Source organism: Lactuca virosa, chromosome 3 (assembly GCF_052849685.1).
Source record: "Lactuca virosa cultivar CGN04683 chromosome 3, Lactuca_virosa_CGN04683_v6, whole genome shotgun sequence".
In the NCBI taxonomy this organism is placed as follows: domain Eukaryota; kingdom Viridiplantae; phylum Streptophyta; class Magnoliopsida; order Asterales; family Asteraceae; genus Lactuca; species Lactuca virosa.
The window spans coordinates 114,286,010-114,310,176 of record NC_136428.1 but is presented as its reverse complement, the minus strand read 5'-3'; the positions used below and the strand labels follow the sequence as shown (position 1 = coordinate 114,310,176).

General features: G+C 37.7%; 1 protein-coding gene across 1 annotated transcript; it reads left to right on the top strand.

Annotated features, from left to right (window-relative positions):
- The first annotated feature begins 14,016 nt into the window (after positions 1-14,016).
- LOC145163940 (uncharacterized protein At4g22758-like) lies at positions 14,017-14,525 on the top strand. Its single transcript, XM_079082676.1, has 2 exons — positions 14,017-14,257; positions 14,365-14,525. Exons 1-2 carry the CDS (start codon positions 14,017-14,019, stop codon positions 14,523-14,525), a joined length of 402 nt encoding a protein of 133 aa, XP_078938802.1.
- Positions 14,526-24,167: the final 9,642 nt, after the last annotated feature.

The window sequence follows — 24,167 nt, the reverse complement described above, 5'->3', positions numbered from 1 at the left end:
ATCAATCTAAAATTCCATTTCCGGGCTGTGCACTGTTATGCTAAATCTTAGAAAAATCATAACCTCCTCATATGAAGTCAAATTTGGACGTTCTTTTTATGTACGTTCTCGGTTTAACGTATACTACGAATTTCGTTTAGATCGCTAAGGCTAAAAATTATTTTATCGTAAATTCACTTTTTACGATTCTCAGTGTCGTGTCAGTTTTACCACAAAACTTCGACATGTCATAACATCTTCGTTATAAGTCGGATTTCAGCGTTCTTTATATCCCCTAAATCCTTGTTAAGACTACTTCAACTTTCTTCATATATATTGAGTCTATCTATTAGTTTATTTTTTATGCTTATTTTTATTACTATCTTATTACGTCGTTATAAAGTAGTATAATGCACATAAAATCACATAAATCACATAATACTCAAATAATTCTTCTTTATTACTTCAAAATAGGTTACAATTGTTGACCCTAACTATTACTTCATCATACTAATGCTTAGCCAGAAACACGGTCGTTACCATTCTCTCCTCCTTAGGATGATTCCGTCCCGGAATCATGCATCGGCAACCAGATGTGGATAGTGACTCATCATGTCACTCTCTGTTTCCTAGGTGAGGTTCGGCCCATTCGTATGTTTCCATCGCACAAGCACTAAGTCGACCATCTTGTGTCGCAACTTCTTTGTCTTACGGTCAACAATTGCCTCAGGCTCTTTAATTAACCTCTTATTTTCATCCATTCTTAATTCCAAAAGTGGAATTACATCCGGAAATTCTCCCGTAAACTTCCTCAAATAACACACATGGAAAGTGTTATGAATACCATCTAGTTCTTCTGGCAACTCCAGCTTGTAAGCTTGGTTCCGAATCCTTTAAAGAACCTTGAATGGTCCAATAAACCTTGGACTCAATTTTCCTCTCTTTCCAAATCGTATAAGTCCCTTCCACGGTGAGACTTTGAGCAATACCAAATCTCCAACTTCGAATGTCAACGGTCGTTGCTTTTTGTCAGCATAGCTCTTTTGGCAGTCTTGAGCTGCTAACATTCTTTCTCTATTCACTTTTAGCTTTTCAGCAGTCTCATGGACTATCTCGGGGCCCATGAACTGCTTTTCTCTGACCTCAAGCCAACAAGACGGCGTACGACACTTCTGACCATACAAAGCTTGATAATGTGTCATCTTGATGCTCGAATGGTAACTATTGTTGTAGGAAAACTCTACCAGGTGTAAATGCTCATCCAGTTACCTTGGAAATCTAAGGTACATGCTCTAAGTCCACTTATATGGCTAAGAAGAGGAATCGGGAATTGTTGAAATGGTTAAATCAAAAGGTGAATCATACTTCGTTCCAAAATCGAGTCTTAGAGTCGTACTCCAAGATTGTAACTTGATTGACATATCTTAAATAGGTTTATAACACTCATCAAATGTAGAGTAAAATGTTACTTACTCTTGTACATTTGAAATTGGTAAGTTGTGATGTCTTGTATAAGACAAAGACCAACTAAGACCAATTGTGTGAAGTGTTTGTCTTGATAAGAATCCGCACTAAATCTTAAATATTTTTTTGTCAAGGACAATAGAATCTTATATGTCAAGAGGTCAGTGGGAGTCTTAAAGACCTTGAAAAGCTTCAAGAACTAATCAATAATGAACCTATTGTTAATCACTAGCGCACGACTTGAGGCTTGTAACCTATCGTATTGACATGCTCTTGTTTCCGTGCCCATTCTAGTTAAAGTTGACTATACATGTAAGTTCTATGAGTGCTCAATTGTTTGCATAACAACTTGGAAGCGATGGTAGGCCCTTGTGCTGCCAGGTGGCAAGAAATTAAGATTGAACAAGTTCGGTCCATATGATTTTGGATTTGTCACTGACCTTGTCTTGTGATTATGGTTATGACAAATTCACATGGATAGGAACACATACACCATAAAATCTAAGTGTCATAAGGTTTCTCTCCAATTCATGAAAATGATTGTGAGGAAACGCTTTCACTAAGTAGATTTTAAGGATATAGCATTTGTTATATTTGCATTCTCAAATTCGATTATGATTACGGCATCCCTCTTCATAGTTCAAATTGTGAGAAATGGAAAAATGTCTAAACAGTTGAGACTTATTGTTGTAAGTTCTAAAATTGTTTAGACACACATGTGAGCTATCTAAGGAAAGGTGTATGAGTTTGAGAATCCTAGATAAAGTCTTATCGAATCATTTTGTATCAGAAATTTGAACTTTGGTAAGAAAGTCAAAAAGTATTGATTTCTAGAAGTCCAGCTGATTTCTGGGTACATGTCAAAGCTAGTGGGAGCATAAGTGTTATGCTATTAAAGAAATAATTGTTATGCTAGTGGGAGCATAATCATTATGGTAACTGTTGCAAGTTAGAAATGTTAATTATAGAAAACAAAAGTTTCAATTTGAAAAGTTGCATAGGTTGAAAAGTTGTTTTGCTATAATTAAGGGAGAGGAATTCATACTTCATTTCGAATCTAAAAGCTTAGATTGAGATTTTAATCAAATTTAGTCATGGACATATGTGGATGTTATGTTGAAATGATTCAACATAAGGAAATTCTATATGTGGAAATATTATAGCGAAAGACTGGTAAAGTATCATGTCTTTATGTGAGACATTATGAATCGTATTCCATATGCTTCGGATATAGGATCGATTACATAAGCTATAATATTAATTTTTTCTAATTTTCCATATGCCTAGGGCATTAAGAGGGAAAAGGGACTAGAACGAGATATGACTAAAATGGTTAAGCAATTGTCGAGGACAATCTGAGGTTTACCAAAGATTGGTTGCTCATGGACAGTTGGAAGTAAAGTGTAAATTTTGGAAGGACCATATTGACATACTCTGAGAAGAGGTAACTCTTGTTCAGAAGTGATAGTCAAAATGGGAATATGGAAATGTTACCATAAGTGGAAGTTAATAATAAAATCTATGTAAGATTAGAGAACTTAATGCAAGAAGGATGTTCAAAGGAATGTACTTTGAATATGAGACTTCGTTTCCGTGGAATTTCTCTCCATTGGAATACTTTGTAATGTCTGTTGTCAAGTCTCTATGACTTTTGTGCATAGTCATTACAAAAGGATCATTGCATATAAGTTTAGAATCTAACAAATTTAAGCAAATGGCAAGAATTTGGTATTCTTACATTTACGATAAGGATTTGGAATTGTGAAATGAGCATCATTGAAATGTTGTCCATTGATCTATTTCAAAAAGAGAGGACCATAGGCAAACGTAGTGTGCATGCTTCGAGCATGGCATAACTATTGTTTTAATTCAAGTATTAAGTTGATTAATCGAAACATTATACAATGAATAATGTGTAATCAATATGGTGATAAAATAAAAGGTGTTTTATTTATATTCATAAGTTCTGAGATCATATTGGATTCAATTATTCTTGCGTTTCACTTTGCATGTTTTAATTTCCAGAATAATAAGATTATTCAAACTATCCACAGTCGATCATACTTTGGAAGTAGGTATTGAGGCAAGACTGTTATGAATCTGACTGTAGATTATCTAGGTGTTTTAGACCTATCACAAGTTTGCTGCAGTGCTCATGAGTACTCCTGGAATAAGATTCGAGTATTGGATTAAACCCATGCTCATCTGAATCACTTCATGGATTTTATCACGAGTGATTCGTGAGACGATAATATCTTATATTCTTGAAACGGAGACATATAGTTGCACTTTACAAGTCGGTTGTATATTGATGGTATGTAAACGCACCAGTAACTTGGTGTTATAAAACGTATTTTTGTGTGTGATCTGATGAGTAAATAGTGCAAGCATATGAGTTGAAGTTTATCCGTTCCTTTTACCCTTAGAGGGATAAAAGCGATATCTATGGGCCCCTCGATGATTTAGTGATGACACCCTAAGTGCTTGGCCAAGCCTAGACTGATTTGATTTGTTCAATTAGTCGGTCGTCATAAATCGGAAATCGGGAAACAACATATGGACAGAGAGAATGATTATAATCCATGTCTCATGTCCATACGATATCTAGAATGGATGAATATATGATCCCTTATCTAATGGACGCGTCATTGACTAGGTCAGAGTTCGACATCGGCTTTTAAGAACTACGATTGCTAGTCGGGTTTTGGAGTCGTACTTGCAATAATAGTTATTAGACTTATCCAAGTGGGAGACTGTTGGATTAGGTGTCTAAGCTCATAACTATAATTGCTATGTACTTGACCCGAGAGTAACATGGTCCAATTCGGGTTGCATATCACCAGGACAATTTGATAGGATGAATATTTGAGTAAGAGGTTATTTATGATTTACTAATATATTATAAGTATAATATATTAATGGAGAAATCATATTATATAATTAGTATTGATCAAGATATAATTTGGAATTAATTTAGTGATCAAAAGAGACTAATTAAATTAACAGGGAATGATTATGTAAATCAATGATATATATATATTGTTTGGGCTATTGATCCATGATGGGCTAAGTTTATGTAAGTATCCATGAAGAGTTAGCCCACATGAGATATGGATCATAACCTATGTGTATGGATTAGGGTTTACCCATGACCCTAGGAAGCCTACACTATATATATGTTATCCCATAGCCAAAAATCGGACACAAGTGTGCTTGGAGTTCATATAGCCGATTTTGTGCCTAGTAACCTCTCTCTCAAGTTCTCCTTTGTTCATGGTGTGTTGTGAACCGTTTGAGGCATCACACTTGGGGTGCTAAGTTATTAAAGGCCAAAATACAACAAGCTACAAAAGGAGGTAATTTTCTAACTAGTATTTTATGATTCATATGTCAAATTGTATGCTAGTTGTAGGCTTCATGCTTTGGAAATTTTATTGCATGTATAACTAGAGAAAACTTAGATCCAAAGCATTTAGGGTTGTATATGCACCATTGGATGTTGTAGTACATAAAACCCAACAGATTCCTCATCGATATATGTCTGTAAGGCAACCATGAGGGGGTATGGAGTACACCGGTGAACACATCGTTCACAAACACCTACAGGTTGCGATCCTGATATCGTTCCACAAGACTGTCTAAAATAGTTTGTGGTCGTCATCTAAACTCCGCTAGATGACTGGTTCATCATAAACATCGAGGTCTCTCATCATTTTATTTCATCACACATCATCTATTTCATCTACCCATGTTCTACCCAACATATTCGTAGATATAAAATACATATACAGTTTAAATCATTTAAAACATGTATAAATCATTCATCCAGTATAGATATCAAGAACACAGATAATAAGCACACATAGCACATAATTTATATTAAATACTTCATATCTATGTGTAAGTTGAAAGTAACTATGCACTCACTTGTTAAAGTGATGATTCCCAGCTCGGGCACCGCTTCGCTTCTAATAATTCTATTTTCCTTCGACGAAAGCTAGTATTATTACCGCTAGATTTTAGTCTAATATTTATTGCAACTATTTACGAGCGATATTTTTTTATAAGTGTTAAATAATACTTTTCAACCACTATGTACAAACAGGGGCCAGACATAAAACACCAAAGGGCATGACCATTTTTGCATTATAGCACTTCAGAAATCCAACAACCCTATGCGGCCCTTCAAACCAGATTCCCCATACCGCGAGTAGTTAAAAGATATTATGATAACACTTTGAGTATTATAATTTATAATATTCTTATTGGTTATAAGCTCATAATAACGATAATAAACATAAGCATAAGCTATACTTAAAGTAGGGTAAGAATAACTCACTTACTGGGAGGTTTGGCTAGGAACGGGCTCTACGGGGGCAGAACATCCGAGCCGAAAGCTCTTCTTCTCGGAGCCTTCTTGCGCTATGGGACTCGCCTCTTAGCACTTGGGAAGTACTAAGGGTTGGGAGGGGTTCAGAGAGAAGTTAGAGAGAGAGAAGGGTTGAGGTGTGAAGAAAATGGGAGAACCTCGCATGCTATTTATAGGCTGGAAATTGGCTCAACTCGGCGAGTTCTGGGCCTCAAACTCGTCGTGTTGGTGTGCCACATGTCACCATCTGGTGGCAAGGCGTGGGGAGGAAGCAATGGTTAGGATTGTGCCACGTGTCACTAACAGATTACTCCAAAAAATAATTATCTTCTAAAATCCTTAACTTTCGCATACGAGCTCCATTTTTGACATTATTTATATCCACACGTAGGTATTGACAAGATCTACAACTATCCTTTTGACTCCATCAGCTAATTCTTGACCGATTGTAAATTTAACAGTATGAGAAGATTACACTTTTTAACGACTGTGTAAAATTCATAACTTCTACATACGGACTCCATTTCCGACTGTCTTTTTATCGTTGAACTCCTATTAATGAGATATTCAATTCTCATTTAGGTTGTGTCAGATAAAAATCGATCAACATAAAATTCGATTTTCGGCTGTGCACTGCTATGCTAAATCTTAGAAAAATCATAACCTCCGCATACAAAGTCGGATTTGTACATTCTTTCTATGTACGTTCTCGGTTTAACGTATACTACGACTTTCGTTTAGATCGCTAAGGCTAAAAATATAACCTTATCTACTTCAGCACATCATAAAGATCGTGGCTTTTTAGACATGCATTAGGAGCTCATGCAAGAGTCTTAAAACCCAACCATACTTTAGATCCAACACTTATTTCATCAAAAGGACATTGGAGATCCATAAAGTTGGCAACTTTATGGACCTCAAACACTATATCAGCCTAGACATGAAAGATAATAAATAAAAAACTAGATTTAAGCTTATTGACTCATAAAGCATTAAACGTGGAAACTCACAAGGGTCCAGAAGGTGTGAAGATGAATGATAGTGAGGCTTGAATGTTGAGATGGTGTACTAGATGCTCTTCATCTTGTTCTTATTTGCTAGAAATCACCACAAATGAGCTCAAAATCAACTATGGGGTGCTAGGGTTTCAAGTAGGAGTATTAGGAGGTGATGGAGGCCGAGCGTGGGCTAACCCTAGCCTTCACTTCTTTTAAATATGGGAACCCCCCCGAAAATTAGGGTTTGCCTCGCAACAAAACTCACGTGTGACCCATATATGGTCACGCCGTGAGCCCTAAAAATGATGCGCGTTTTGAGAGGCCACGTCACGTCGTGACACACAAGTGCTCACGACGTGACCCAGGTTTGAGCCCAAAAATTAATTTAATCAATTAACAAGATGATTACCTAAAATAGGTGTTACAATTCTCCCCCACTTGAACTATATTTCATCCTTGAAATCCTCAGCCATGAATAGATCCGGATAATGCTCACGCATCTCTGACTCGGGATCCCAGGTCTACTCAGAACCCTTCCTGTGTTGCCATTGGACCTTGACCAAAGTTACCACCTTGTTGCGCAAGGTCTTCGTCTACCTATCCATAATAGTCACCGATCTCTCCACATAATTCAAGCGCTCAACAACTTGAATGTCATCCAAAGGAACCACCACTGAATCATCAACCACACACTTCCGAAGCTAAGAAATATGGAAGGTGTTGTGAATCTAACTAAGCTCCTCATACATGTCTAAATGGTAGGCCACCCTGCCTACCATGGCCACTACTCGAAACGGTTCGATAAATCGGGGAACCAACTTTCCCCTCTTTCTGAAGCGTATAACACCCTTCCAGGGCGATACATTCAACAAAACTATATCTCCGACTTGGAACTCCAGCTCAGATCGTTGCTTGTCAGCATAGCTCTTCTGTCTGCTCTAGGTCGTATGTAATCTCTGACTGATCTTCTAGATGAGCTTTGTCATTTGAAGGACCACCTTGGTCCTCCCCATGACCCTGTGGTCGACCTCTCCCCAGCAAACTGGTGTACGACACTTCATCCCATAGAGAAGTTCATATGACGTTGCACCAATACTGGAGTGATAGCTATTGTTGTAAGAAAACTCAGCCACGGGAAGGTAGGAATCCCAACTCCCACCAAAATCAATAACATAAGCCTTCAGCATATCCTTGAGCGTCTGAATGATCTGCTCGCTCTGACCAGCAGGCTAAGGGTGATAAGCAGTGCTAAAATGCAGTCTCATACCCAACTCCTACTGAAACTTTCGCCAAAACCGGGAAGCAAACCGCACATCATTGTTAGAGACGATATACACTGACATACCGTGGCGAGCAACAATCTCGTGCACAGACACATCAACCAATTTCTCATTCAAAGAGCTCTCTCGTATGGCGAGAAAATGTGCACTCTTGGTTAGATGATTAACAATAACCCAGATAACGTCAAACCCCTTGGTTGTCCTTGGCAACTTGGTGATTAAATCCATGGTGATCTATTCGTATTTCCACATCGGAAGCTCTAAGGGTTGTAACTTTCCGTGTGGCCTCTAGTGCTCAGCCTTGACCATCCAACATGTCAAACATCTCTCCACATACCATGCTATCTCCCTCTTCATGCATGGCCACCAATAACTAAGTCTCAAGTCCCGATACATCTTTGTGGCTCCAGGGTGAATCGAGAATTGGGACTTGTGCGCTTCCTCCATCACTGTATGTTGGACCCCACTGAAAAATGGGACCCCAACCCGCCTGCACTGGGTCAAAATCCAGAAGTGGGTAGTCGATGATCATCCTCTGATCCTCTCCTGCTTCTAATTCTCTTTCTTGACTCCCTCGGCCTGAGCCTCCCCGATCAAATCTAGAAGTGGGGAGTCAATGGTCATCCTTAAATAGTATTCTCGGGCAGGAGTGTTAGCCGCCTTGCGGCTCAAAGCGTCAACGACCATATTGGCCTTCCCTGGATGATAAAGAATCTCATAATTATAATCCTTGACAATGTCAAGCCATCTATGTTGCCTCATGTTCAGATTCGGCTGATGCATAAGATATCTCAAGCTTTTGTGATCCGTATAGATGATACATCGGACCCCATATAGATAATGTCACCAAATCTTGAGAGCGAAAACCACCGCCCCCAACTCCAAGTCATGCGTCAGATACCTAGCCTCATGAGGCTTCAACTGTCTGGACACATAGGCTATAACCCTACCCTGCTACATGAGTATTGCCCTCAACCCCATGATCGAGGCATCACGAAGCACTACAAAATCCTCAAAACCCTTTGGGAGGGTCAATACCGAGGCCTCACATAACTTCCTCCTCAGAGTCTCAAGTGTAGCCCGATGTTCGGGTCCCCAATGGAAATCTACACCCTTCTTCGTCAAGCGGGTCAGAGGAACAACAATCTTGTAGAAATCATGATTACATCTCCAATAAGAACCAGCCAATCCTAGAAAACTCATAATCTCAGATGGAGACTTCGGGACCTCCCACTGCATCACTACCTCTATCTTGGCCGGATCGACCACAATCCTGTTTTGATTGACGAGGTGTCCCAGATCTTGGACCTCCCGTAACTAGAACTCATACTTAGAGAACTTGACATAAAGCCTCTCCTATCTCAGTACTCCAAGTAGCTCTCTAAGATGCTCCTCATGTTTCTCCCTGGTCTTGGAGTAGACCATAATATCATCAATGAACACAATGAATGACCGATCGAGCATCAGTCTACACACCCGGTTCATCAAATCCATGAACACCGCCGGTGCATTGGTGAGTCCAAACGGCATCACCACAAACTCATAATAACCATAATGAGTTCAAAACAATGTCTTCTCCACGTCCTCCTCCCTGAATCTCATCTGATGGTAACTCCGCCTCTGATCAATCTTGGAGAACCAAGATGCACCCTGTAACTGATCAAAGAGACCATTAATCCTAAGGAGTGGTTAGCGATTCTTCACTATAAACTTTTTCAACTCCCGATAGTCTATGCACATACGATGAGACCCATCCTTCTTCTTCATAAACAGAATCAGTGTTCCCTAGGGTGAACTGCTCGGTCGGATAAACTGCTTTCACAACAACTCTTAAAGCTAAGAGGACAACTCCTACATCTCTGGCGGTGCGATGCGATATGTCGCGTTGGCAATCGGTGTCGCCCCGGGAATCAGATCGATCCTGAACTCCACCTGCCTCACGGGAGGCACGCCTGGTAAATCCTCTAGGAATACATCTGGAAACTCCCTGACTACTTGCACATCTGAAATCGAAACTCTCCCCTCAACCCTAGTGTCAACCACATACTCGAGATAACCCAAAAACCCATGTTGAAGGTACTGTCGAGTCCTAGCAGTGAAACAAAAGGCCGAACCAGCCCTCGTATCCTCTCCATAAATAGTAAGTTCTCCCCTACTTAGGGTTCGAACTATCACCAGTTGTCTCTCACAGTCAATCATGACGCCAAATCTGCTTAACCAATCCATCCCGACAATCACGCACACATCCCCCATAGGGATGGGAATCAAGTCAATCGGGTAAGATACCCCGACTATCTCCACAATACAATCCCAAAAAAACACTTGAAGTTGTAACCATGTGCTTTTTGTCGATGGAGACTCGCAACGGACACTCCAGCTCCCCAACCGACACGACAAAATCCCTACTGAAGGACCGAGATACAAAAAATCGACTGGCACCCGAGTCAAAAAGCACAAGAGCAGGCAAAGAATTCACTAAGAATGTACCTATTAGAAATACAAGCATGAGTAAATAAGGAATAAGTGAACATAATAATAATAAATACATGTCGGTAAAAACTCCACGTGTCGCACTGGCCTCCTCTGTTGTGAGATGAAACACACGCCCCTTAGCCCTCGGTGTCTCAGCCCTTCCATGTTGCCCATTTGTGATCTGAAGAGTGGTCGGAGCCAGTTCCTGCACCGGCTTCGCAACAAGCAATGGGCAACTGACCTTCACATGTCCAACTTGATCACAATGGTAAAAATCCTGGTGCTCGGAGGCGGAGCCTGCTGGCGACAGTCTGTCATGGAATGCCCCACATTGCCGTAATTATGGCATGCTGTCGTTGATTGACACACTCCCTCATGAGCCTTCCTGTACTTGCCACAAGTGCGGCCCCTCTACCCCCAGATTGTGAATCAGTGGGCTTAAACCGCTTTGCTGTTGACTACGTCTTAAATGGGGCCTGCCTTTTCTCCCTAGTCTGGGTCTCAATCTCAATCTCTCCCCTCCGAGCAAAAGACTGCAGCTCGAAGAGAGAACTATACCGTTGGGTCGATACAAACTCACAGATCTCCTTCTTGAGCATGCTCAAGTAACGAGACATTTGGACCTGCTCCGAAGCAGCATACTTGGGGCAAAAAGGGCTCTTTCCGTGAACATCTTGGTGATCTTCATCACAGACTTTTTCGTCTGCTTCGGCGACAGATACTCCTGAGCTAACCTCTCTCTCTCCCTCTCTCTCAACTAGGGGAACATACTCACCGCGGAACATATCAAGGAACTGCTCCCAAGTCATTGCGGCCTTCTCTGCAGGAGTATAAGCACTGGTCACCAACTGCCACCAATCCTTTGCCCCCAAGAGAAGAAGGTTCAAGGCGAACTCGACCATCTGGTTATTCGGGCGCAAACATGTGAAGAAACATCCCTCCACATCATATATCCATCTCATGGCCACAATCGGGTCCTTGACCCTGTCGAACTTCGAGGGCTTCGTGTTGCTGAAGTCCCGATACTGAATCATTCCTCTCCCCTGGAGTCCTACAGCAACAACAACTACAATGGTTGTGGTGGCAGCAACCTCGCTGACGGCAACATAGCGCTCGTCAAACATCTCAATCATGGTGGTCTTAATAGACCTAAGAACCTCCACGATTGCCTCCATCACAGCCATGGTCACCTGGGTGGTGATCATCTCATGGATCTCATTATCCGTCAATCCCGGCCTAGCCGGGCCGCCAGCTCCTAATCCAGAACCTTTAGTGATCGGCATACTGAAAGTAGACCGGAAAAACATCAGAAACAGATTCATAATCAAATCTACTATATCAACTCGGAACTACTCAACCCTCGGGGTTCGTGACTTTCTTGATATGCGTATAAGTCCTGTGCTTTCAGTAGTATGGGCCCATACTACCTTCCATACCTACCCGCATTTGTCTCAAGGGACCGTCACGTACAATTCGATCACAAAGTCTAAACTAGGATACGTATACATCCTATACTCACTCTCGAGAGAGCGGCTAATCATTCCTTATGTTGACTTCCTACAAACCGTACTCACTTATGAAACTTCCACTAACCCTGCAGATGCTCGTGTATGCTAATCATACATAACACCGGACTTGATGGACAGTCGAATACTTGATTCTACCATAAGCCCACAACCAGACAAGGAACAAGAAATAATGCTAAACTTGTACCAAAATAGTTTTGTATGTTTCTTAATTAGTTTGTGAATTAGTTTTATTTGTTTTTAATATTTTGTGAATTAGTTTTTATTTATTTTAAAATAACAAAATTAAATGGTTTTTGGGGATGAAAAAGACAGATTTTCATATGTTGTGGGATGAGAGGGATGAACACGAAAGGAGAGAAAAAACACTGATGTGACAAATAGATTGGAAGTGATGGAAATTATTAGTACCTTCCACTAACCTTAATAATACTAAATACTCAACATTGTTTAGATATTGTTGACTACAATCCACCGCCTTGTGCCATATTTTTTTCATATAAGAAAAAACTAGATTTTCCAATGGCATTTTGCTTTATGTAAATTTGAGTATAAAACAAAATCCGAGTATAACAAACATTCTTCGGCTAAAATATTTAACCAACATAGATAAAAAAAAAAAAAATCAATACAATAAACGTGCAAAATGGAATTAACAATATGATACGAATCAAAAAGAACCATTACTTCCACTTCTAGCATTGGGACTAAATTTCAATCAATAGAGTAAACTCTTCCAAATATCAATTAACATAAAAACAATTGCATATAAATTGTAGAGATGATCTTGAGTCCTGAATCTCTATTCACATCAAATTCAGGGACATCGGTAAAATCCACCACAACTATCACTGTTGCAACTTTGAATCCACCACAAATCGAAATGATTTGGGAACACCCATAACCGCCTTCATCTGGTAAGCCCACCAACATCATCCATTTCCAGATATCCTTGTTCGACAGTCGATATGAAGCTCAAAGCATCAATATATCATGTTTATCCAACTTAATTTTTAAATATCATATTTACCTTTCATAACTTTCAAAATATCATATATGACATTCTTAAACATCAAAATATCATGTCATTTTTAAATATCATAATATCGTATATTTCCTTCTTAATATCAAAATATCATAATATGTCCTTAAATATCATACTATTAAGAGTAATATCTAAAATATCATTCATTTACAACATTACAATAGTAAGCAACAAAAAAAAAACAATAAATGCATACATTCCAAGGAGATGGATGAAGATTGTGTGTTGTGATTGTCAAGAAGACAACGTTCCAATAATTTAGAAGTAGTTACTTTATCAATTTAGACATAGTAATAATGTGGGAAGTTTTTTTTAATTATTATAGTAATTTTAAGATATAAAAAATTATAAAGTAATATTTTATAATTTTATTTTGGATAAATATAATATTTTAAACGCGTACAATATTAAGTAATTATGATATTGATTTTTAAGAAGGCCAATATAAAATATTATTTGACCAGGAAAGCCCGATTACATAACAATACCATTTTAGTCACGTCCTTTTACGTTTTTCAGAAATTACCCTATATACAGGCCCAAACGCTGTGAGGGTGTGACAACAAAGACACAGGATCTTGAAACGTGGTACGCAAGTGTCTGCAAATTTCATCAATACTCCGGTCACCGTTATATATATCTTCGAACAATCCGAAACTTCTAATCGCTTCTTCTAATTTGAAAATCTCTCGAATTCTCCGGGCAAGTTACCATTTGTTAATGGTAATCGTCCCTCACCAGTTCATGTTCTCTTCCCTCCCTTCAAGAAAGATCTTTCCGCTTGGATTTCGCAAGGAGGTTTGGCGCTACCGCTGAATCGGCGCCGAACCCTGAATTTCAACCTATAACCGTCGTCTTCCGCCGTTTAGTTTAGCGGAGAAGCATGCTGGCTTTCAAGCAGAAGAAGGATCATCAGGTCAGGAAAAGCGGAGGCAAGCGAATTCTGATCAAGATAAACGTCGTCGGAAGCCCCGGACCCATCCGTTTTGTGGTTAATGAGGAGGAGGTGGTGGCTGCCGTCATTGAAACCGCTCTCAAGTCCTACGCTCGTGAGGATCGTCTTCCTGTTCTTGGCACCAAATTCAGTGACTTCTTTCTGTATACTCCAGTCGCCGGAACAGAAGGTACATTCCTACCACACTACCAAATCTTTTATATTTAAGAACTTTAGATTAATTGTTGCATGTAATTGTGGGTTGATAGAACTAAGATTCTGATGAATTTGATGCAGCTTTGGGTCCATGGGAGATGATCGGAACGTTCGGAGTGAGGAACTTCATGTTATGGAAGAAGCCTGGGCAGTCGGAGGGTGTGGCGGAGATTACGCGGAAGAGGTCCGGCAGGTGGAAGTCATGGCTCAGTAGATCACTTAGTTTAAAAGCAAACCAATAAAAAAAATCGAGTTAGTTTGATTTGGTGGTCATAAGAATTCTTCTTTCCTTTGTCTAATAAGAATGAAGCAAATGGCACCTCTCATCTCATGTCATGAAAATCGTATCCTTTCATACTCGTGATGAGCAATTCCAGGATAGAGTGGGTTTAATTTGTTACTAGATTTGTTGTCATATCTTGGTGATCCAAAAGATTATCATCGCAATCTAAATATATCTTAACCAATCCGAAGCACACCCGAAAAAATACCAAATATTTGATTCCATTAACAAATATAAGATTCAATAACGAAACGGATAGCTTAACTAGAAAATATTAAGATTTTTAGGTAGAAGAAAAACGGAAAATAAGTTGCCTTCCTAATTACTTTTTTTGTGGCGAACCTAGTTATTTTAAAAACTACTTTCTCAAATCTTGTGGGTCATAATATTAATATGGATAACTTGTTGTACTTAGAAGCTCCAGAATATTTATAAACAAACATAAGAATAAACAATAAAAAGGATAGCTAATTAGAAAGTGGAAATACTGTAAAATATTTAATAACAAGAGCAACACGTACAAGATAAAGCAAATATAAAGGTTTTTTTATATATTTTTATAATCATTAATAGAAAATATTAAGATTTTTATATTAATTTAAAGTATAAGGTAAACTTGCACCAAACTACATAACTAACTTTTTGCGATGCAAAACTAGTTGTGGTATCTTGGGGTTATAAAATTACTATGCAAAACTCGATAAACTTTATTGGGGAGCTCCAAAGCATCTGCCGTAATAAAATCAAAAGTATCAAATGCGAATATAAATGAAAATCAAATAAACACACAAAGGCACAGACATTTTTTTTAAAGTGAAATTCCCTAACGAGAGTTTTTGGGCCAGCTTTCGCGCACCGACTAATCCCTAGCTGCAAACGTGAGGCTATGTCTCATGCGCTAGAGTCACTGCAGGCGAACCTCCATGGTCACATGGGCTGAGTAGTGTTAGGATTTGATATGAGTCAATAGATTATTCATCATATCTTCCACATGTCTTACCAAGTCACCACAAGTCCACAACCTAAGTGGTTAGTAATTGTGTAAATCCACATTAAAATATGAATATGATTGGAGTTTTCATTTTTAAATTTATTTTTACCCTTCGTATCCTCCTCACAACTGCATGAATTTTTTTTCACAATTACATGATTTTTTTTTTGAAACATTCAGTGAAGTGAAGCTCGGGGAAGGCTAAGATATTACTTATAGGCCAAACACCATCATTGGATTCCGACTGTTCCAAAAAAAAAGAGAATAAGTATTGTCAAAGTTGGTGTGTGCACAATTGACAACAAAGTTGATTTGGCATGGGGTTGCACTTGCTACGAACAACCTCGAGTATAGTATAGGTAGATGTTATTTTTTTTACCAACATGCCCTCATATGAAGTCCTTCTCAAGATATTTGTGAGATAAAGCTGAACCATCCGACCCAATTAACCACATCTGAGACTTCCACAACAATGTCATGAATATGGTTCATCATCCGTAGCTTGTGAACTTGGTTTTGGTGCGGGGTAAAATCTACCATGAACCTGTCATTATGAAGATTCCATTTTTTAGTATCTCTTTCTCATAGTCGCCTTGTCCCCTATGCATTTGAATCACTCACCACCTTAAACGAATAATCATCAATGCAATTAACATTAGATTCAGATAATATTTTCTTAGAACTATCCACATCTTTGAACAAAGGTGTCCATTTTGTAACTTCTCTAACTTGTAACACATATTACTTTTCATTTACTATACTTTCACCCTCCAGTAATTTTTATTCACCGTACCACATATGAGTTTCCATATACTATTATTACTCACAACTTTTCGGATATAATTTTTGTGGTTGTTGATTTAATGCAGATGTAGTTGTCATATAGGTTTTTATTAAATTCAAAAAGGTTTTCTCCATGCCTTCACTGAAACCCCTTCAATGTCTATCCAAATAAGTATTTATGTAATGTAGAAGTCATGCGACCATGGCCTTATCTCCAGAAACCACAAACATGTACCCATATTAAAGCGTGAACATGCGTTACGAAATTCAAGCATTACCCACAAGGCTCCAAGATATCGCAGCACCACATCAAGAAACCCATCATTAACACACATTATTTGTAGGTTTGATAACATTAAAAAAAAATATTTAACATTACTTTCAAAAAATGCATGCATGGTCTTTATGATCAACCACATAATCACTCGAATCCAATTTAATGGAAAAGTCTTTAGAGGTGATTCAATAGTGTTCTTATGAGCATTGTCATTTCTCCCGTGTAAGAACTTTATTTTATGATAGGTGCATTAGTTCACTCATTTTAACATTTTTGGAAACATGTTCAATGTTTTTGTCGAGATTAACATGTGAAACATGATCATTACTAACAAATTTAGCCATTGAGGCGTAGAATTTATGGCTACTAATCCAAATATTACAAAGATTACGCACAAGTTTTGTACCACACGTGTTCCAAGAAGGTTGGACGATACTTAAGAAATCAAAATAAGGTTTTGAAGGCAATGCTCAGCCACGACGTAAGGCATGGTGCCCACGACGTGGCATGAAATTTAATAAACACGTTTTTTGGGAGGTGCCATGACATGGCACCAGGGGCCACGTTGTGGCAACCGCTGCAGCTCAAATCAGAGATTTTTAGGGTTTTCCTCATATATAAACGCCTTAACTCCCTCTCTAGGTTATCTCCTTCAGCCTCCACCTCCCCATCTCGAAACCCTAGCCTCCTTTCCATGAGTTTGAGCTTGGTGACTTGATTTTGGGGTTGTTCCATTGATTTGGTGAAGTTTTTGAAGGAAGGAAGTCCATCTTGGTGCAAGGAGATCAAGGAAAGAACTTGGATCCACTATCTTCTCCAAATTTCTGAGTGTTTGAAGGTAAAAGTTCTCATCTTGAATTATGTTCCTCTTGATGCAAGTTTAGGTGCTTTTTGGTATGATTTTGGTCCTTTCCTTGGATGATTTGGACTTGAAGAACTCCAGGACCTGTGATGGAATATCTAGGTCATTATATTTTTGTTGATTGAGAAAAAGGACCATGCTTGGTGTATTTTATGCCCATGTGCAAGTTGCAACTTCATTAAGGTCCTATTGGACATTAAATGGTAGATATAGCCTTGAAACGGAGTCCAAATGGATAAAGTTGGAAATTTATCCATTAAGTCAGTATGGGAGAATAGATCTGGAAGTATGAGCCTAGATCTGAAAGGATTAAACTCTTAATGAGAGAAATGACATTTTTCCAATAGCCACGACGTGGCAAAGGTAGCCACGGCATGGCGAAGTAAAAAATCATGACTGTCCTGTTTTGGCATGGCCACGACATGGCCAAGGAGGGCCACGACGTGGCATTGACTTTGACTAAGTTTGACCGTCGACTTTTTGACCAGTTTGACTTCGGGTCAAACTTGAAGGATTGGGGTTTTAATTAAGACTCTTCCATGTTTTGGTGATTAAGGGCTCGTGGGAGCAAGAAGTGCAGAAGGGAAGCGCGTCGCAGTGTTTCTTGAACCTTCGTTTCAGGTGAGTTTTCCTCATTGTACTTGTGGGTCAAAGACACCAATACCGGCCTACTGGATTATGTATCCTAGTATATAGAATTGATGTTGTGCTGGTTATGTATTAGACTAGTAAATTGGTATGATTACCTGTGTTCACTAAGTATGTGTTAGATTAGTAGATCGATTACATGTACTTGCTGGTTATTGATTATTATTGTATACGTCGACATGTTATGGTTTGTTGGGTTGAGACGATCCTGCTTTGTGCTGAAGGTCAAGATACCCAGGGCGGTCCGGATAGACTGTAGGCCCTACAAGGTGGTCCAGTCAGGTCGAAGGCCCAGAGAGCAGTTCAGATAGGTTGTAGGCCCAGCGAGGCGATCTAGTCAGGCCAAAGGCTCAGAGAGCGATCCAGATAGGCTGTAGGCCCTACGAGGCGGTCCAGTCATGTTGAAGACTCATGTATGCATGTTGTTATCTGTATGGTTGTGTGTGGTACTTTGGGGGAACTCCCTAAGCTTTGACTTACAGTTTAAGTGTTATATTTCGAATACTTCAGAGGATCGGGGCAATGCGAAGGCTTGATCGTGCACATCCTTCGGATTTTATGAAATTTGAATTTGGGATACTCTGATTTGTGATTTTAGCTTTTGGAAATTATGTTTTGTAAACATTTATGGTTGTTGGGTTGGTTTTTGAAAAAAGAAAATTTTACCTTGATTTTTGGGATGTTACAAGTTCATTGACTTTAGGGATCCTAATAAATGTCACAAAACCAAAACACTTTCCTTACTTTGATTTTTTATGCAAAATAAATACATCGACAACATTCCCGAATTTCGCACACTATCCTACAACTTCGGATTACCTAAAAAAGAAGGAAATCTTGTAACGTAAATTGTTGATGTACAATTGTTGACATCCGTTTGGTTGGAGTTGACATACCTAGCTGTGAAGTTAGACTCTACCGATCAAACACATTCGGTACCCTATCCGATCAACGACATTCTCTAACTAATATTTTTTCACTTACACGGATTAAGTTGATTCCCCTCCTTTATCTGACATGCCAAGGAATTTGTAATCAAAAGGGACGGAAAATCCTTATAGCCGACGGGGAACCATAAACCCACACTTTGTTTGACCGAGGAATCCCCAAGTTGACCTAGGATGGGGAGGGCGGTGGGGAATCCCAAAATAAAAAATGGGGATGAAGATGAGATACCCTAATCTTCAGTTCTGAACCTGGTCCCGATAAATATTAATATATAAAAATAAAACAAACATGTATTTATCATAAAATTTGTAATACCTAAAATTTTATCTAAACTAAGAATCTTTGATTTCTCCACCGCCGCAAACTTTTTGTGCATTTTGTTGGATGAAATTAACTTTAGACCTCTTCTTTAATTTGTTTCTATAATCTTCAAAGCCTATTTTGTGCAAATCGAGCATGCTTTCTTCTCAGCATAACTCACTCAAAATAAATCTCAAAGCTCTAAATGATCTTGAGATATACCGGTAGAAGATAATTTAAAGAAAAGAAAATTGTTAATTTATTATTAAATTTAAAATATAATAAACCCTAAAATAATAATAATTAACAACGATATATCTAATTAATAAGATAAATCCTAAAGAATAATAATTAACAACTATATAGAAGATAATTTAAAGATCAGAAAATTAATCCTAAACTAACAACCATATACTCTAATTAGTAAGATAAACCCTAAAGTAACAATAATTAACCTATTCAATTATGTGATTAAGATACGATTTATGAAATAGAGAAACCAATATTTCATTAAGATTAAGTAAATAATAATCTAATTAATTAGATTTAAATAGAATAAAAAACAAATAAGCAATGTTTTGTGAAATTGTATTTTTCACATTGGTGGGCTTCACATTTTCTGGTCAGTGACATCTTTTATATAAATAATATTCCATCCGTTTCAAAATTATTGTCAACCGACAAAAACATACAAAAACATACAGATTAAGAAAACATTAATTACCACTAACTTTATTAAATGAAATGATAATCGTACAATTTTGTTACATTTAATTACATCTTTTTGTTGTATTAAATTCAATGGTAGGATAACTAAAAATGAGATATATTTTGATAAAAATTATATTTATTTTTAGAAGTATGCTATTATTTTGGAACAAACCAAAAATAAAACGTAGACTATTAATATGGGACGGAGGGAGTATAAGATGCTTCGTGTCGTTAATATTTTCTATAAAAAAAGGAATATTAAATCAAACATATATTAACTATGTCTACTATTACATTTTAAATTTAATAAAAAAATAAACATAGTAAATTATTATTATTTTCTTAAATAAAAAATGAGGCTAATCTTAATTATTATATTTTAATTTTTTTAAAAAAATTAGCAATTTTATCAAAATATTTACAAAAATCTCTACATATCTGCGAATAATAAATGTGATCACATTTTAATGATTTTCGCAAATGGTTTTTAACGAATAAAGATAATAGCCAAAATAAATGTCGGATCGAGTCAAAAGACACTTAAGCCCAATGTAACGTCGAAGTGTCAAAAACATGCCACCTAATTCCAACATGGATCGTGCACTACCCATAATCACCTAATTCCAACAAGGATCGTGCATTACCCACAATCACCTGCAAAAAAATGCACGTTGAAGACACAAAGACCGTACAAAGTGGCAACAATATATCATTCTCAAGCTCAATAAATACTTCCTTTGATCATAGGAGGTATCACCAAATAACAATTCATTCACGGATTCATCTCTAAAGCTCTTATATATTCTTTCGAGTAAGACATCTCTAACTTGGGTGTCAGAATGCAATCTTGGGATACCCCGGGATTGTGACCGACCCAAGTTGTGACATCCCCATTTTCACGGCATTTTTAAAACTTTTTGTTTATGCTCATTTAAATAGAGTTCATTTGTAATAGAGGAATATGTCCCATAAAAAGTATTTTCCGAAAAAAGGTTTTTCATTGATTAAGATAACCTTTGGGATGTCAAAACTGATGCAAGAAACCTAAGCATAAACGTATTCATTACAGGCCTTACGATAACTAAACTCCTCAAAGCTTTCAATGGATTGTACCTTCATACTGTTTCCTGTGATACAAGGAAACTCAATGGGTTAGTTGGAAAACCTGGTGAGTACATAGGGATTTCAATCCCACAATGTTATAATATATATAAATTAAAACTTGTAAGATTATTTATCATCAGTATGCAAGTATATCTCATATAAGCAATCTACCTTTATCACGTCGATCCGCACATATTGACCCTATACGACTTTTCGACCTTTATCCAGAGGGATTAATGTGAACAATGAATTGACTATGCTATTTTAGGACTTCCTTAGCAGTAAACAAGGATCAATGGAGATAACAGAGAAAAGAATGAAATACTCGAATTATCATACTTAATCCATACTCCCGGATCAGTGATGAATGATTGTACTTAATCCATACTCTCGGATTAGTAATGAATGGCTATACCTAATTTATACTCTTGGACTAGGAATAAATAACTAAATCTAATCTATATTCTCAAATCAGTGACAAATAACTATTCCTAATAAATACTTGCGGGCCATGGATGAATGATTATTCCTAATCCATACTCTCGGATCAGTGACAAATAACTATGCTTAATCTATGCTCTCGGACCAGGGACGAATGATTATGCCTAATCCATACTCTTGGATCAGGAAAAAATGATTATGCCTAATCCATACACTCAGACCATGGACAAATGATTATGCCTAATCCATACTCTCGGATCAAGGACAAATGAATATGCCTAATCCATACTCTCGGATCAGTGGCAGATGATTATACCTAATCCATACTCTCAGACCGGGGACGAATGATTATGCCTAATCCATACTCTCGGATCAGGGGAAAATGTCAGAATTCTACTCCTCATTCACACCTCTCACGGATTATTAGGAAGATGGTACCCAATATTCATACTTAATTAAATTTAAGCCTCCTTTGCAAGTGTTATATTATCTCTTGGAAAGACTACAATACTCAACTCCTAGTACCAACTCTGATTTAGATAACACTATTCTACTTTAGTGTGTTTTGTTTGACACGGAGTACTTTAGGTATTAAAACACTTTTTCTAATAACATTCTTATTATTATCATAAAATAATAATATATATCTTAGCACATATAGAACAATACTCGATTCGCATATTATAAATTAACAAATATGCTCTTAACACATATTCCAAGCAATAAGCATATATCTTACATATAAATTCTTTAACAGATATTTAATACTTTAATTGACACTTGTATTAAAATCATGTTCATGAAAGGGACTATGCACTCACCTAACTTAGGTGAGTGATTTGAGAATTCGGCAGCGCTCCTCCAGACCCCATGACTTTTCCTCTGACGTGACCTAGTTACGAATGTTACTTAGCTTAATATTCCTTGCAACTAATGATAGTCTAGATTTCTCACTAATCCCAATGTCTACATCAAGATCTCTCAAGTAAGGAACAACCAGGTAATATCATATTAGATGTAGGGTCCGTTTGGTATACAGAGTATACTGTTTGGAAATCCCATTTTAAACACCTCACTAAATCAAGCCTAGACATTACTCATATAAGTAGATCAATCAGTATAATGACTTGGAATCATTGATAAATCTTAATTATAGGTTCATAAAAACGACTGTGACTATAATTAAAAGTTACACTTGAATAAAATAAGTGTAGCTTAACTTACAGAGTACACTGATGAAAACTAGGAATTAAGCGCGCAGAACTCTGATTCGAGAGCTCCTAATCTCCAGCTATCAAACACCGCAGGGCTTTGCCGACTAAAAACTTAAGGGATAAAGGGCTTAAAAATGAGAGAAATTGAGAGAGAAACGTTTGGAGGGTGTGAGAATGGTCTCAGATTCAACTCTTATTTATAGCTGAATGTGGATTGCACGTCGTGCACCTGGTCCCCTGCATACCTCGCATCTAGTCATATAGGGTGACGTGTCATTTTCTGCATGATGCCACATGTTGAGCATCTGGTGGAGTAACAGTGCGTGACACGCATGCTGTCTAGGAGCGTGGGTGCACGCGGAAACATTTAAATTCTTAGAAAATTTCATAACTAATGCATACAAGCTCCGTTTTCAATGGGCAACATATCCACATGTAGCTATCAACGAGATCTGCAACTTTCATTTAGACTTCATCGGCTAATTTTAATAGGCTTAGACTGTAAAAGTCCGTTAAAAATTCATAACTCTCTCATATGATATTCGTTCTCGGCTGTCTTTATATCGAGGATAGGTATTGACGAGATCTTTCACTCTTGTTTAGATTGTTTTTCCTAACAATCGACCAATTTCAATTTCGGATTCTGAGCCATATAGTGATACGCTGAAATATTAGAAAAATCATAACTTCCTCTCACAACGTCATATTTGGGTGTTCTTTATATGTATGGAATCCTTATCACATACACTATAACTTCGTTTATGATCATTTATCCTAAATAATCTTCTATCAAAATTTCACTTTATCGCTTCTTTGACTAGCCTGTATCTGCGGGTGTTACAATTATCTCCCCCTTATGATGATTACGTCCCAAAATCATCAGAAAAATAGGGTTGGATGATGATCCTACGAGTAACTTCTCCTTCCTAAGTAGTAGTCGTACAAGATGAGGTCTTCGATTCCACTACCATAATATATTGAATGGCCATACCTTTATGATGCATTAGCTAGAATCATGTCTCTTTGACTCAGATTCCAACATGGAATGTACCTTCCTTCATGTTCTAATGTGTAGCACTTCTAGCTACAGAATGCTTGATCTTAATTACGACTGTGATACCTTTATCCATCGTTTCAAATAGCTTTTCCTTCATTATTTTGACTTATGTAGGATTCTACACTGATCATGGTTCTCTGAACTAATTAACTTACTCCTCAAACTTTTTCTCATGTCGGAGTCGATTCGATATGACCACTAGGGTCAGAATACATTCATCCTCTTAGTCATCACAGAAATGAAAGTAACGACAGTCATGAACAAA

What these genes read in the sequence shown, in the direction of transcription:
- LOC145163940 (XM_079082676.1), top strand. Translation starts at nt 14,017, where the DNA reads ATGCTGGCTTTCAAGCAGAAGAAGGATCATCAGGTCAGGAAAAGCGGA. An exon ending in TCCAGTCGCCGGAACAGAAG is followed by an intron (nt 14,258 to 14,364) that starts GTACATTCCTAC and finishes AATTTGATGCAG; the next exon opens with CTTTGGGTCCATGGGAGATG.